We start from the raw sequence: 15039 nt of genomic DNA on the forward strand, positions 1-15039 counted from the left end.
TACTTCTTACTCTATGTATTCTCCTTGAGTATTAGCTACTCCTAGGGTTTCAGTTAGCATGTATATCCTGCTGACATCCAAACTTCTGTCTCCAGCCCACTTTTCTCTCTTGAGTATCATCAAATGTTTGTATCTCAATCTTGAATGTCATATCCTTGCTTAGTTGATATTGGTACTTAAATGCCTCACGAGAGCCTTTAATGCAGCCTGTTCAAAACTGTATTTACTAAACACACAAAATAAAAACTGTGTATCTTTATCGTTCCCATTTCAGTCCCCCCGACACCCCCTTTTTCTCTCTCTCTCCACACAGACACCACACACACACACACACACGCACGCACGCACACACACACACACACCCCTTGCCACCTCCCGTGTTTTTTCAATTAGTACATGGTACCACCATCCTCGCAGTTCCATGTGACAGAATTCTGGTTGTCACTCATAGCTTTTTGATCAAGATTCCATTTATTTTTCTTAATCCATTTTCATTTTATTTTCTATTAATAAACAGGTGATGATAATCTTATATTTTAAAGTCTAAAACGTACTTCCTTAAGCCTTTCCTAATTTTTGGAGGGGTTGTTGTAAGTTGGAATTAAATCCTTTGGCTCTTGATATTAAAAAATGACAACAAACGATTTACTTTTCATAAATTAGTAAATTTGTTGCTTTAAAAAGCGTAGATGGGTATATGAGCAATTATACAGGAGAAAGTGTGTGTTAGCTTAACTCCACCCCTGTAGACACCCAATCTTCTAGAGCTCAAATGCGTCCCCTGCCGCCTCTTACTTGAGTTCTCTCTCCCCACCCCTACCCACCCCATCACCTTTCAGCTTTGGTCTAGGCCTTGAATCCATTTTCAACTTGTAGTCAGAATCTCTTTTTCCAAAATAAAAATATGGTCCTTTCTTTTTCTTCCTTGTAAACCTAACATAGCTCTCCATTGCTTGAGTGATATCATCCAAAAAGCACTTCTGACTTGGCAGCTTCTGACCTCTCTAGCCTCATCTTTTGGCATTGACCAGTGCCTCCCACTCACCACTTAGTTTGTTTCTTTTGGGTTTTTTTACAACAGGTTTTTATTAGCTATCTATTTTAGACATATTAGTGTATATATGTACACCACCAAGTTTTAAACTCGAACCCATTGTCTTAATTTCTGCTCATCTTTAAAATCCCATACTAGATATTTCCTCCTCTTGAGAGCTTTTCCTTGATCCTTGAAGGATAGGAGTTAATTAGCACTTTGAGGTATTGCCATAGTGCCCTCTGTGTATTCAGTCACAGCATCATCATTCACTCAGTTAATGACACTAGAAACATCTTAGATGTTTGCCTTTCCTTTGTTCTCTGTGTCTATTTCCATAACATTTTTGTATCTGTCAGTCTTCATTACCACTATCTTACTATAGGACCGCATCTCTCTTTTTTTTTTTTTAAACTTAAATTACTGTTTGTTACATATCTCATCGTGTCATTTTCATGTTTAACCTCCTTCACTGGCCTTCAAGATAAAATTCACTCTCATGAAAACCCTTTATAGGCCTTCTTTTTTCTCTCATTCTCCAATGTCTGCCCTGTGCATCCTATATTAAACTCAGGTCTCTATCTAAATGGACTATGCTTTCTTGTTTCTGTGCTTTTGTACATCTTGTTCCTTGCCTTTCTTTACCTGTCTCACTTTCCTAAATATCATTAAAGTCTTGCCTCCAGTGCCAATTCCCATAGGAAATCCTCTGTGACCTTTTTTCTTCCCAGTTTCTTTCCCATTTCCCCTCAAGGTAGGTGCCTTTTGTACATGCCTGTCAATATTGTAACATTTATCTCACTATTTTATTTCTATACTCCCAATATCTAATCCAGTTCCTGGCATATGGAAAGTGGTCAGTAAATACTAAATTAGAGTACATAAGCATTTGATTGAATTTTATTTTCTCCTTATCAGAAGGCCATTTTGTCTAGTTTGCCACAGGTATTTTGCTTCCGACTTGTCTTCTAGGGTGCTAACAGCCCTAACTATAGTTTATTAGTCGTAGACTTGTCTCATTGCCATCCCATTTTATTGCATATGTTGACTTCGAACTTACACTGCTGTCTGTTCCTGGAGTGGCAAATGAAGTAATACTACATGGCAGTTAGATTGCATCCTTATACAAATATAGATTTAAATAGGGAAAAAAGCCACAGAAGCACTTTGATTCATATATATTAATTTGATTTTAGCATTCATACTTTGCAACTGTCTTCTGAAAAATTCTTTTGAATCCCTGTTTGTACAGAACATCTAGCATAGTTATTAGAATAGAGATCATGAATTTTTCATTATTTTTCTATCAAGAAATTAATATAGAAAATAAAGTCACTACTGTGTAGTGGTTAGCATTTTAAGCTCTGTAGTCAGACAGATATGGAATCCAGCCCTGACTCTTCCAGGTTGTTTTTTTGGTAAGCTGTTTTACTTCTTAGAGCCTCCATTTCCTTGTGAAAGTACCTACATCATAATGTTGAAAGGATGATATGAGGTGATGCTTATAAAGTACTTGCATGGTTCCTGGCTCTTAACTAATTTTTAACTACCAGCAAGATTTAGTCAAGTTTTTTAGGTAGTAATTTCTCATTTTAGTCACAGAGACTTACTATTCAGAGTAAATAGTTTGCACAGCTAGTATTAGCTGTGGATAATGTCTAAATGATCCTTGCTTGAATTGTATATTATTAATACATGTTAATCAAGATTTTGACTTCATGTTAAATGTTTTAAATTGTTTTGATTTTATCTGTATATTTTGTGTTTCATGGAGGATGATTGCAAAGTAAACAATATTTTACCTTATATTTTATATGAGTGAAGTTTTAGAGGTCACTCTTTTCTCATTTAAAGCTTAAATTTTAACTCGATTATATTTTATATAGCATGAAGTTTTTATTTGATTGATTGCTTGTTTCTGGTAATTAACATAACTGACTTTTTTTAAGTAATAAGGTGTATTTTTAGAGCAGTTTTAGTTTACAACGAAATTGAGCAGAAAGTATGGTTTCCATATACCTGCTGTCCCCACACGTGCACAACCTCTCCCACGATCAGCATATCCTGCACCAGAGTGGTACATGTGTTACCATTGACGACCCTACATTGACACCCAAACTGTAGTGTACATTGGGATTCACTTTTGGTGTTGTATATTCTCTGGGTTTTTACAAATGTGTAATTGATGTTTTAAAAATCCTCTCTGGGGCTTCCCTGGTGGCGCAGTGGTTGAGAGTCCGCCTGCTGATGCAGGGGACACGGGTTCGTGCCCCGGTCCGGGAAGATCCCACGTGCCGTGGAGCGGTTGGGCCCGTGAGCCATGGCCGCTGAGCCTGTGCGTCCGGAGCCTGTGCTCTGCAACGGGAGAGGCCACAACAGTGAGAGGCCAGCGTACCGCAAAAAAAAAAAAAAAAAAAAAATCCTGTCTGAAAAAATCTTTCATTGGTGAATTTAATCCATTTTAATTTCATGTATTTACTTATTTATTAGGGCTTAAATCTCATCTTTCTTCTCATGCTTTCTATTTATCCTGCCTAGTCTCTGTCCTTTTTTCCTTTTTTCTTACCTTTTCTTGGATTGCTTAGTTTTTGTTTATTTGATTCTTTTCCTGTATTAGAAGTATGTTGTGTTTATATACATACATATATATACACACACACTCCTACCTAAAGACATTGTCTTGTATAGTCAGTGTTCATCTAAACTTTACCTATGTGTTTATCACTGTTTTGTTCTTCATTTATCCTACATCTCTGATTTTACCTCAAGTAAGATCTTTTTGCCTAAGAATACCCTTTAGAAATTTCCTTTTAGTGTGAGTCTGTTGGTAGTGATGTCTTTCAGTTTTTGTTGGTCTGAAAATAACTATTTTGCCTTCATTCTTGAAATATTTTTACTGGTTTTATTTATTTATTTATTTTAAAAAATTCATTTATTTTGGCTGCACCGGGTCTTAGTTGGGGCATGCGGGATCTTTAGTTGCAGCATGGGGACTCTTAGTTGTGACATGCAGACTCTTAATCGTGGCATGCAGACTCTCAGCTGTGGCATGCAAACTCTAGTTGCGGCATGCATGCAGGATCTAGTTCCCTGACCAGGGATTGAACCCGGGGCCCCTACATTGGGAGTGCAGCATCTTACCAACTGGACCACCAGGGAAGTACCTTTATTGGTTTTAGAATTTTAGGTTGGTAGTTATTTGAAGATATTATTTTACTGTCTTCTGACTTAAATTATTACTATTGACAAGTCAGCTGACTCTGTAGAAAGACAATCTTGAATGGAGCAAAAGCAGTGTTTAGAGATTAGATAACTGAGCATATTTTAAAACAGATGAGCAAGATCAGTCTATAGATTCATGAAGGCCAGAGAATTCCAAGTAGGATGAATATAAAGAAATACTCACCCAGACACATGTTAATGAAATTTCAGAAAATCAAGGCAAAGAGAAATTCTCAAAAGCAGCCAAAGGGGGAAAAAATATATTAGAAATAAAAGTTAAGAAAGAAAACATTCTAGGCAAATATCAACTGAAAGAAAGCTGTATTACATCAGACACAGTAAGTAAAATTTAAAGCAAAAAAAATTACAGGAAATAAGGTGATTGTTTCATAACTATAAAAGTTTAAAATCACTAGGAACATACAATAATTCTAAATTTGTGTGCATAGTAACATACCCTCAAGACAGATAAAAAGTTGACAGTACTTTTAGGAGATATGGACAGATCCACAGATTATAATGGGAGATTTCAACACACACACACAGAGAACAAGTAGATAAAAATAAAACAATATAAAACAACATATAGTGCGGGTATAGAAGAATTCGGTGGGATTGACAGACTTGACCTAATGAATATGTAACCTCCTAACATTTGCAAAATGTATCTTCTTTTTAAATGTGGACTTTTATAAAAATTGACCATGTTGGGTCATAAAGCAGGCCTCAGCAAATTTCAAAGGATTGAAAGAGTTTATGTAAGACTGACATTGTTTCTTCCTTAAATGTTCGGTAGAACTCATGGGTGAAACTTAAAGGATTGGAATCGTATGGAATATGTTCTCTGACCACGGTGGAATTAAACTAGAAATCAGAAACAAAAAAGATAGTGCAAAAGTCTCAGTGGAAATGAGAAGATATTTTTAGATGAATGATAGTGAAAGTGCTACACAGCAAAAATTTGTGAGATAAATCTGAAACAATATCTAGAGGTAAATTTATAGCCTTATATACGTATATAGGAAAAGAAGAAAGTCTAAGGCTTTATAAACTGAACATCTATTTCAGTAAGTCAGAAGATGAGCAGAATTAAAGAAGGAGGAGAAGAAAGAAAAGAGCAGAAATTTTGATACAGGAAACAAACATACAATATAGAGAATCAACCAATCCAAAAAAGGTGTGTGGGGTTTTTTTGTGGGTGAGGGGGACTAATAAAATTGGAAACAAGAAAGAGAGAAAAGACGACCATTATCAGGAATGAAAAAAGGAATGTTGCTACAGAGCCTACAGGTATTTTAAAGGAAAACAAAATATTGTAAATGACTTAAATTTAAAATTTTTGTGAAATGGATAAATTTCTAGAAAGATACAACTTAACAAAATTGACACTAGAAGAAACAAATAGTTCTGTAACTGTTAAAGAAATCTAACCTGTAATTAAAATCTTTGATCATAGAAAACTCCAGGTACAGAGGACTTCATCTATGAATTCTACCAACCATTTAAGGAAGAAATAGTGCTAATCTTTTAAAAACTTTTGAAGAGCAGCTAAGGCAGAAACACTTCCAACTTATTTTATGTAGGCCAGCACAGTCTTCTCAAAATTCAAGAAAGACTGTACAAGGAAGGAAAGTTATAGTCTAATATCGCTTATAAAAGTAAATGCAGGACTTCCCTGGTGGCGCAGTGGTTAAGAATCCACCTGCCAGTGCAGGGGACACAGATTCGATCCCTGGTCCGGGAAGATCCCACATGCTGTGGAGCAACTAAGCTCGTGCACCACAACTACTGAGCCTCTGCTCTAGAGGCCACAAGCCACAACTACTGAGCCCGCGAGCCACAACTGCTGAAGCCCATGTGCCTAGAGCCTGTGCTCTGCGACAAGAGAAGCCACTGCAGTGAGGAGCCCATGCACCACAACGGAGAGTAGCCCCTGCTCATTGCAACCGGAGAAAGCCTGCGTGCAGCAGCGAAGACCCAATGCAGCCAAAAATAAATAAATTTTAAAATAAATAAATTTTTTTAAAAAGTAAATGCAAAAATATTAAATAAAATATTAGCAACCCAACAGATAATATATAAAAATGATAATTTATCAAGACCAAGTTTGATTTGTTTCAGGTATGCTAGGTTGGTTTAATATAAGAAAAATCAATGTAATTTTCTACATAAAGAAAAAGATTATATGATCATCTTAATAGATGCCAAAATATATAAAATTCAGCATTGATCTGTCTTTAAACTCTTAGCAAACACTAGAAGATAAATTCTTTAATCTACAGTATACATTGGCTTTTCTTTTTGCTTGCACGTCTACATGCTGTGCTTCTGGGTCACCATGCCCCTGTGTGCCCTCTTTCTTCCTCCTGGCTTCTTTCTGCTGCTCCTGTTTAACCAGGCTCAGATGTTACCTCTTCTGTGCCTTCTCCCAGCTTCCTTCAGATAAAAATTTTTTTTCTTTACACTGTGTACTCATGGCTGTATTATCCACAATAGTCACCTTATTTTAAGGTCAGCTAATTAGCAATATTAATCCCATTTAATCCTTGGCGTTTAAACATATTCACAAGTCCCGAGGATTAGGATGTGGCATTTTTGGAAAGTCATTATTCTACCTATACAATCTGCCCTCTGACCCAAGATGCACATCTTTCCCACATGCAAAATCCATTTGTCCTATCTGCAAAGTCTCAACCTCATTACCGCCTTCATTCGACATCTAAAAATCTTATCTAAATCTCATTAATTTAAACATTCTAAATCTCATTATCTAAATCAGTTATGAGTGAGACTGTGTATAATCCACGCTGAGAACAATTCCTCTTAATGTGTGAACCTCAAGAAACAAGTTAACTCTTCCCAAAATACAGTGATGGAGACAGGCATAGGTTAAGAGTTAGAGACATTTTCCGTTCAAACAGAAAAATATTAAAGGTGTCACTGATCCCAAGCAGTTTCGAAATCCATCCTGGCAAACTCTGGTTTCAAGTTCTGGTAATAATTTTTCTATAGCATGTGGCTCTGCAAGTTTCTGTCCTCTGAGTGTTTTTCATGAAGATTTCTTTTTCATGAAGGTTAACGTGTATTTGTTGCTGAGTAGCTTTTTCAACCAGTTTCTTGTTTGTAGAGTTTTGAGTGTTTGGCAGCCTTTCATTTTGTACTCTGTCCTGTAAAATCCAAGCTGGTAGTGTTTCTGCTGGTATAAAGTTTCCAAGAATCTTGTGGATCTTTCATGTATGACACAAGGATTCACTCCATTAGACAAGAGGATCCTCTATGATTCTTTTCTAGATAATTTCATCGCTATTTTTGGCTTCTGCAGAGAAGGCTAAGAGGATCTATGAGTCACCCACTTCATCTTTTTAAAGACTGTTTATGTGATGAATACTCTGACTTCTCTGGAGTATTAGCAAAAGGTTGTCCAGACATCCTTCTTTTTAAGAGCAGCTTTGACCATGAATCTCAATTTTGGTGTATTTTGTACTCTGAATAAGATGAGAATTTCTTAAAACATTAAATCCTGGGGGGTTTTTTGGTTGAACATTTCTTCCCTTTGATTTACCTCTCTCTTCTTACATTTTAATATAAACAGTGAGAAGAAACCAGTCCACACCTTCAACACTCTATTTGGAAATTTCCTAAGTTCATTTCTTACATGTTTGGCTTTCTGCATAACTATAGGATACAGTTTTGCTAAGCTTTCTTTCATAATAACAAGGATTCCTCCAGTTTTCAGAACATGTTTCTCATTTCCTTCTGAGTTCTCACCAGTGGCACCTCTACTATCTACTGACGGTCCATTCATGACAATTTAGGTGTTCTCTAAGGCTGTTTGTGTTTTCCGTACTATGCTCCTCGTGGAATTCCTTGCATCCTCACTTGGCAGAGTTGTTAACATTCGTATTTCTGCTAGTAGTCCGTTCAAGGCAGTCTAAGGTTATTTTTAAATCATGCCCCTCAAAATTCTCCTAGCCTCTTGCCCACTGCCCAATTCCAAAGCCACTTCCATATTTTTAGGTGTTTATTATCGGAACATCCCATTTCCAGGTACCAAGATCTGTAGTAGTTTCCTACTGCTGCTGTAACAAATTACCACAAATTCAGTGAGTTCAAACAACACTAATTTATTATCTTACAGTTTTGGAGATCACAAATCCAAAATGGGTCTCCCTGGGCTAAAGTCAGGGTGTTGTCAGGGCTGTGTTACTCTAGAAGAGAATGCATCTTCTTGCTGTTTCCAGCTTCTAGAGGCCCTGCCCATATTGCTTGGTTCGTGATCCCCTTCCATCTGCAAGCCAGCAGTAGCAAGTCAAGTCTTTCTCATGTTATGTCACTGTGATTCTGAGATGTCTGCCCTTCTCTCTGCACTTAAGGCCTCTTGTAATTACATCCCCAAAGGGTAATCCGGAATAAATCCCTATTTCATTTATTTATGTAAAGATTTTTTTGATGTGGACCATTTTTAAAGTCTTTATTGAATTTGTTACAATGTTGCTTCTGTTTTATGTTTTGGCTTTTTGGCCACGAGGCATGTGGGATCTTAGCTCCCCGACCAGGGATTGAACCCGCACCCCCTGCATTGGAAGGTGAAGTCTTAACCACTGGACCACCAGGGAAGTCCCTAAATCCCTATTTTAAAGTCAGCTAATTAGCAACTTTAATTCCATCTGCTACTTTAATTCTCCTTTGTTGTGTAACTTAGCGTACTCACATGTCCAAGGATTAGGATGTGGACATCTTTATGGGGCCATTACTCTACACACCACACTGGCACTTGGTGAAAGTCGTTAGTTCTCAATTCAGTTTTTATTCTATTGTGAACATTGGGCTCTTCAGAAGCAGACTAGTTTCATCCTTCCCACACACCCCCGTTTCTTTTCCCCAGTGATACTTAAAAAAAAAAAAATTGAGGTGAAATTTGCATAACATACAAGTAGCCACTTAAAAGCATATACAGGGACTTCCCTGGTGGCGCAGTGGTTAAGAATCCGCCTGCCAATACAGGGGACCCGGGTTCAAGCCCTAGTCCGGGAAGATCCCGCATGCCGCAGAGCAGCTAAGCCCGTGCGCCACAAATATTGAGCCTGCACTCTAGAGCCTGCATGCCACAACTACTGAGCCCGCGTGCCACAACTACTGAAGTCCACGTGCCCTAGAGCCTGTGCTCTGCAACAAGGGAAGCCGCCGCATTGAGAAGCCCGCGCACCGCAACGAAGAGTAACCCTGCTTGCCGAAACTAGAGAAAGCCCGCACACAGCAACGAAGACCCAACACTGCCAAAAATAAATAAATTTATTTAAAAAAAAAAAAGCACATACAGTTCAGTGGCATTTAGTGCATTCACAATGTTATGCAACCACAACCTCCCTTTAGTTTCAAAACACTTTATTCACCCAGAACACCTAATGCGCATTAATTAATCACTCCCCATGCCTCCCTCCCTACATCCTCCTGGTAACAAATAATCTGCTTTCTCTATGTTTGTTTTCTCTATGTCTGTTTGCCTCTTCTGGATACTTCATTAAAAAGAATCATACAGTATGTGTCTATCCTTATGGCAGTACCACACTCTTTTGATGAATATAACTTTTTTTTTTTTTTCGGCATGCGGGCTGCTCCGGACGCGCAGGCTCAGCGGCCATGGCTCACGGGCCTAGCCGTTCCGCGGCATGTGTAATCTTCCCAGACCAGGGCACGAACCCCTGTCCCCTGCATCGGCAGGCGGACTGTCAACCATTGTGCCACCAGGGAAGCCATGATGAATATAACTTTGTTTTAATTTTTGAAATAGGAAGTGTAAGTCCTCTTTTTCTTTTTCAATATTGTTTTGTCTGTTTGAGGACCCTTGCATTTCCATATGAATTTAAGAATCAGCTTTCCCATTTTAGTAAAATGGGTGATGTGTATTTTGATCAGGATTACATTGGGTCTGTGGATCACTTTGGGGAGGATTGCCCTCTTAACAATAGTAGGTCTTCTAATTCATGAACACAGAAGTCCTTTCATTTAATTAGTATGCTTTCGTTTCTTTAGCAATATTTTGTTTTTAGTGTGCAGGTCACTTCCTGAGTTAAATTTATTCCTACGTATTTTATTCTTTTGGATTCTATTATAAATTGAATTGTATTCTTAATACCTTTTTTAGATTGTTCAATTGCTGGTGTATACAAACACATCTGATTTTTTTAATATAATTTTATTTATTTATTTATTGGGCTGGGTTGGTTGGGTCTTCATTGCTGCACGCGGGCTTTCTCTAGTTGCGGCGAGCGGAGGGTACTCTCTGTTTCAGTGCACAGGCTTCTCATGTGGTGGCTTCTTTTGTTGCGGAGTATGGGCTCTAGGCATGCGGGCTTCAGTAGTTGTGGCACGCGGGCTCAGTAGTTGTGGCTTGGGGGCTCTAGAGCACAGGCTCAGTAGTTGTGGCGAACGGGCTTAGTTGCTCTGCGGCATGCGGGATCTTCCCAGACCAGAGATCGAACCTGTGTCCCCTGCATTGGCAGGTGAATTCTTAACCACTGCACCACCAGGGAAGTCCCTAGGTAATTTTTAGATATCCATGATCGCAAAATGGTAAGAGTCACTGCCCAAGAAAGTCAATAGTATTTAATATTTAATTTAATAGTATTTAGACAGTATTTAAATAGACAGTATTTAATACTGTCTATGAAATCTGCTTATTGATGCTTTAAAACCAAGCAGAGAGAAATTAATATATATATACATTTTTTTTCTTTGCTGTTTATTTGAAGTTTTATAGTAGTAATAATCAAAATGCAGTAAGGAAATAGCAAAGTTCTGCTGCTGCTGCTGCTGCTGAAAGTTACCGTTAACCTTTAGTGAGAATTGTATGTTTCATATTAGGATTAGACCTATAAAATAATGCTCTGAGGTCAAAGCTTTTGAACTCAATGAAGTATTTGTGTGCATTTGCTTTAGCTATAGGGATGTGGACTATTTATATTTGAACCACAGTACAAACATATTAACAACTGGAACTAGTAAATAGCAAATATGCATTACATTATATACTACAAGATGAACCAAACAGTATTCAACAAACTAAGTTATCATGGAGTTAATTGACATTGATTTATTATTAACTCAGAAGAAAAGTAGCTATTGAAAACTACTACCAACTCAAGACAACAAAATATCTTCCCTCCAAATTGCAGAAATTCCCAGCCATCTGTGTGTGTAGTAGCTGTACAGTTTTGCATGATAGCCAAACTTCTTAGTAGAATACAGTATCAAAAATTTTAAGAAACTAAATTAGTCATATGAATTTTAATTTATGAATACTAAATTTAGCTATACTTTAACTCAGTAAAAACCAAAGTATAGAATTGTATTTTATTCCTGTATAGAAACAAACAGAATATTTACATATTTTTAAAAAATTAGTTCTGAGCCCATCCTATGTTCAACCAGTGGGCCTAAAACCATATTTTAAGAATAGGAAGTTATGATATTCTTATACAGGTGATTTCCATTGGTGGCATATATGCCAATCCAGAAGCTATTTGCCAAAATTCATATGGCTTTACTTCACTGGGCTAGTTGAGATATTATCAATTTTAGTTTCCAAACCTCATTTTTAAAAAATATCACCTTACCCCCTTCTTCTTTCATTCCATCTGCATGAATGTTTCACATTCACAATGCAACATTTAGTTCTCTGAATTTAAGCAGCCGCTGCAACTATACAGCTATATTCAGTATAATAAAATCCAGTGATTGTATTAACCTAAGACTGGGTAGAGAGATTTAATTTTAAATGTTTACTTCTTCACTCTTAAGATATTTCTAATGGAATGCTAACTGAATTTCTTGGAGGTTTTTTATTGTTTCATTTGAATACCCTTTCTTGAGAATTAGTAAATTTAATTAGCATCTAGCTAAAGGGAAATAGCGTTTATACTGAATGTTGCTGAGGGACCTGCACCAAGCGTAAATAAGTCATACTTGGGTTAGGAGCTTAACCAAATACACCCAGAACACATAAGTAAACAAACAACGGCTTGAATGTGATAGATAAAAGCAATTTTTTCAATATTGGTGTATGAAATGGAAGTTGTTTTGTTGTTGAGTGGTTTTTTTTTCTCTTCCTTTCACTTTAATGATACAGAATCATTTTTTCTTAGGAAATGTTATAATATGTATATGTCTTGTTATGGTTCTACATACATTAAACTACAGTTGAACCCTGAACAACATGAGGGTTGGGGCTCCACCTCTCCCACAGTTGAAAATTGAGCGCATAACTTTACAGCTGGCCTCTGTGTCTGCAGTTCCGCATCCACAGATTCAGCCAGCTACAGATCATGTAGTACTGTAATATGTATTTATTTTTAAAAATCTTAGTATAAGTGGACCTGCATGGTTCAAACCCTTGTTGTTCAAGGGTTAGCTGCAATTATTTTTCAAATTTATATAGGAATATTTGAAATTAATAATATGTCTGTTTATATTTATTAATAATTTGATGGTTTGACTATAGTTTTAGCATCCCTATATCTCAGTTACTCACTAGCACATGGAAGCAGAGAAGGGAAAAATGTCTTAGTTTCTTTCTTTCTTTTTTTAAACCAGCGCCCAAATTGGACTGATTCCCTTTGTAGTGATTTCCCAGTACTCTTAAAAGTGAAATGAAATTCTTTGCTTGGCCTAAAAGTCCATACAGAAGCTGCCCCCCTGCTTTACGTCTTTTGCTGACAGCATCTTTGACTATGTTTTGATACTTGCATTTTTTCCTCTCCTCATATATCAACCTGTTTCTATCTTAGTGTCTTTGTACTTGCTTTAACCTATGTCTAGAACATACTCCCCTAGGTCCTTTTTGATATTTAGATCAAGATTACCTCCCTAAAACTCAGTGCAAGTTAGTGTAATACAGTCATTATCACACCACCCTTTCTAATTTTCTTCATAACACTTACTGTTATTTGGGATTATTTTATTTCTGGACTAAATTGTTTCTCTTCTGCTTTCTTACCCCCACTATGGAGTGTAAGTTCAAACGAGAGTGTAAGGAGAAACTGTCCTTTTCATTGTATCCTTAAGATCTAAATTCTAGAATATCACTTGATTCGTGGTACTCATTAAATAGTTGTTGAATTTATGAATCAGTCAATTGTTCCATCTGTAAGTATTAGATGTATTCTGAAGAATACCTTCAATAAGATGTATTCTGAGGAATGCTTTTGGCTTATGTATTTTGGGCTGAAAGTTGTCAACATTTTAGTATTTCCATTTGATTAATTTTATCTTATTTTTTGTTGGTTGTTAATAAGAAATAATAAGTGTTAATCTTAATATCTAGAATTACAATTCCATTTTGACAGGTTGACTTTGGCAGAATATCATGAACAGGAAGAAATTTTCAAACTTAGACTAGGACATCTCAAAAAGGTATGTGAAGCATATGCTGGATTTTTAGTTTACCAGAGGTTGTGGAAAGTTGTGTTATAAGTTTCTTATTGAAGAAGTCAAAACTTAAGAGAGAAAGCACTTAAATTAAAAACTTTGGACCAAAAAAGAGGGGCATTAAAGTTGCATTTTTATGTTGAATATATTAAAATAACATTCCTTTACCTTGTGGCAACTTACAGACATTTGAGATGCTGATGATACCATGTCCCTGTAATGGAGGAATGATTCCTGGCCAGACCTCCAGGGTCTTACAATTACTCTGTTAGATGCTATCTTTTTGTTAAAAAATGCTTCATATATAAGATGAAATGTAAGATTCCATATTGTTTGTGTCCATTTCATAATAAATTGAAATAAGTATAAATTAATAACAAACATGTTTCTTTGGCTTAACTTTGAAGATATTGAATGCTCAATTAAATGTTTCAATTAAAATATGTACATTGGCAAATTTAGAAGAACCTGATCATCAGTAATAATATGAAGTGATATAATTTAGAAAAACATTGTTATATGTTATTAGTAAATTTTTATAATGTGTAGCTTTGTACTTATTTGTAAACTCTGAAATTGTAATCAGTTCATTGTTTTTTAGTTCCAACCACTTAAAGAAATAATAGAGTAGATTTTCCCCCGCAAAATGAAGTTACCGACAGATATAAAATTCTTTGCCTTTGATCCAATTTTTTAATTCTGCTTTCTGCTTGTCACATTACTTACGTTTCTTTAATAGACTGAATAATAGCTAAACCTGAGTTAGTGAACTAATTAAAGATAGTGTCTATGAAGTCATCTCCCTGGGGTAGGGTAAGGTAGGTCAGAGAAGCCCATTCTTGCAGCAGCTACCATCTCACTATAGATGTTTTTGTTTTTGGAATGTTATCACCATGCTTCAGATCCCTGCCATTTAACTACAGGGAAAAGAAGAAAATTATATTTTGTGTACATATGTATGTGTGTATGTGTATATACACACATATATATATGTGTAATTTGTGTTAGTGTTCTTTATTATGTCATATCTGTCTATTCCCCTGCTCAGAAAAGTTTCAACCTAAACTACTTGAACAGTAAATTCTAAAATGATTTATATTCTGCTGTTTTGTTTTTGTATTCTATTGTAGTTATTGACATTTCTCTTGCTCTTTGGTGTAAGTAGGCAACTTCAGTCTGTTTTGTATCCAATGGAGTTGTAATGGGACTACGGAAGGGAAGAGGGGATTTTGTAGTTCATAATTAGTACAAGTATTTGTCTGCCCACTTAAGCTATTTTGATAATAAATTCATAGAGACCTGTGTTTGATGTCCCATATAAACATTTATCAATTATTTTCTAACCAGCCTCTCATGAT

The 15039-nt window shown here is 36.3% G+C and overlaps 1 protein-coding gene across 3 annotated transcripts in view; it reads left to right on the plus strand.

The window, feature by feature from the left end:
* Nucleotides 1-15039, plus strand: part of TLK1 (tousled like kinase 1) — a 152333-nt gene that overhangs the window by 108460 nt on the left and 28834 nt on the right. For all 3 annotated transcript variants that reach the window (XM_060152660.1, XM_060152661.1, XM_060152662.1), the window contains one exon: nucleotides 13600-13666. In XM_060152660.1, the coding sequence (XP_060008643.1) occupies nucleotides 13600-13666 (67 nt within the window). The remainder of the gene's footprint in view (nucleotides 1-13599; nucleotides 13667-15039) is intronic.

Source organism: Lagenorhynchus albirostris, chromosome 6 (assembly GCF_949774975.1).
Source record: "Lagenorhynchus albirostris chromosome 6, mLagAlb1.1, whole genome shotgun sequence".
NCBI classification, from domain to species: Eukaryota; Metazoa; Chordata; class Mammalia; order Artiodactyla; family Delphinidae; genus Lagenorhynchus; species Lagenorhynchus albirostris.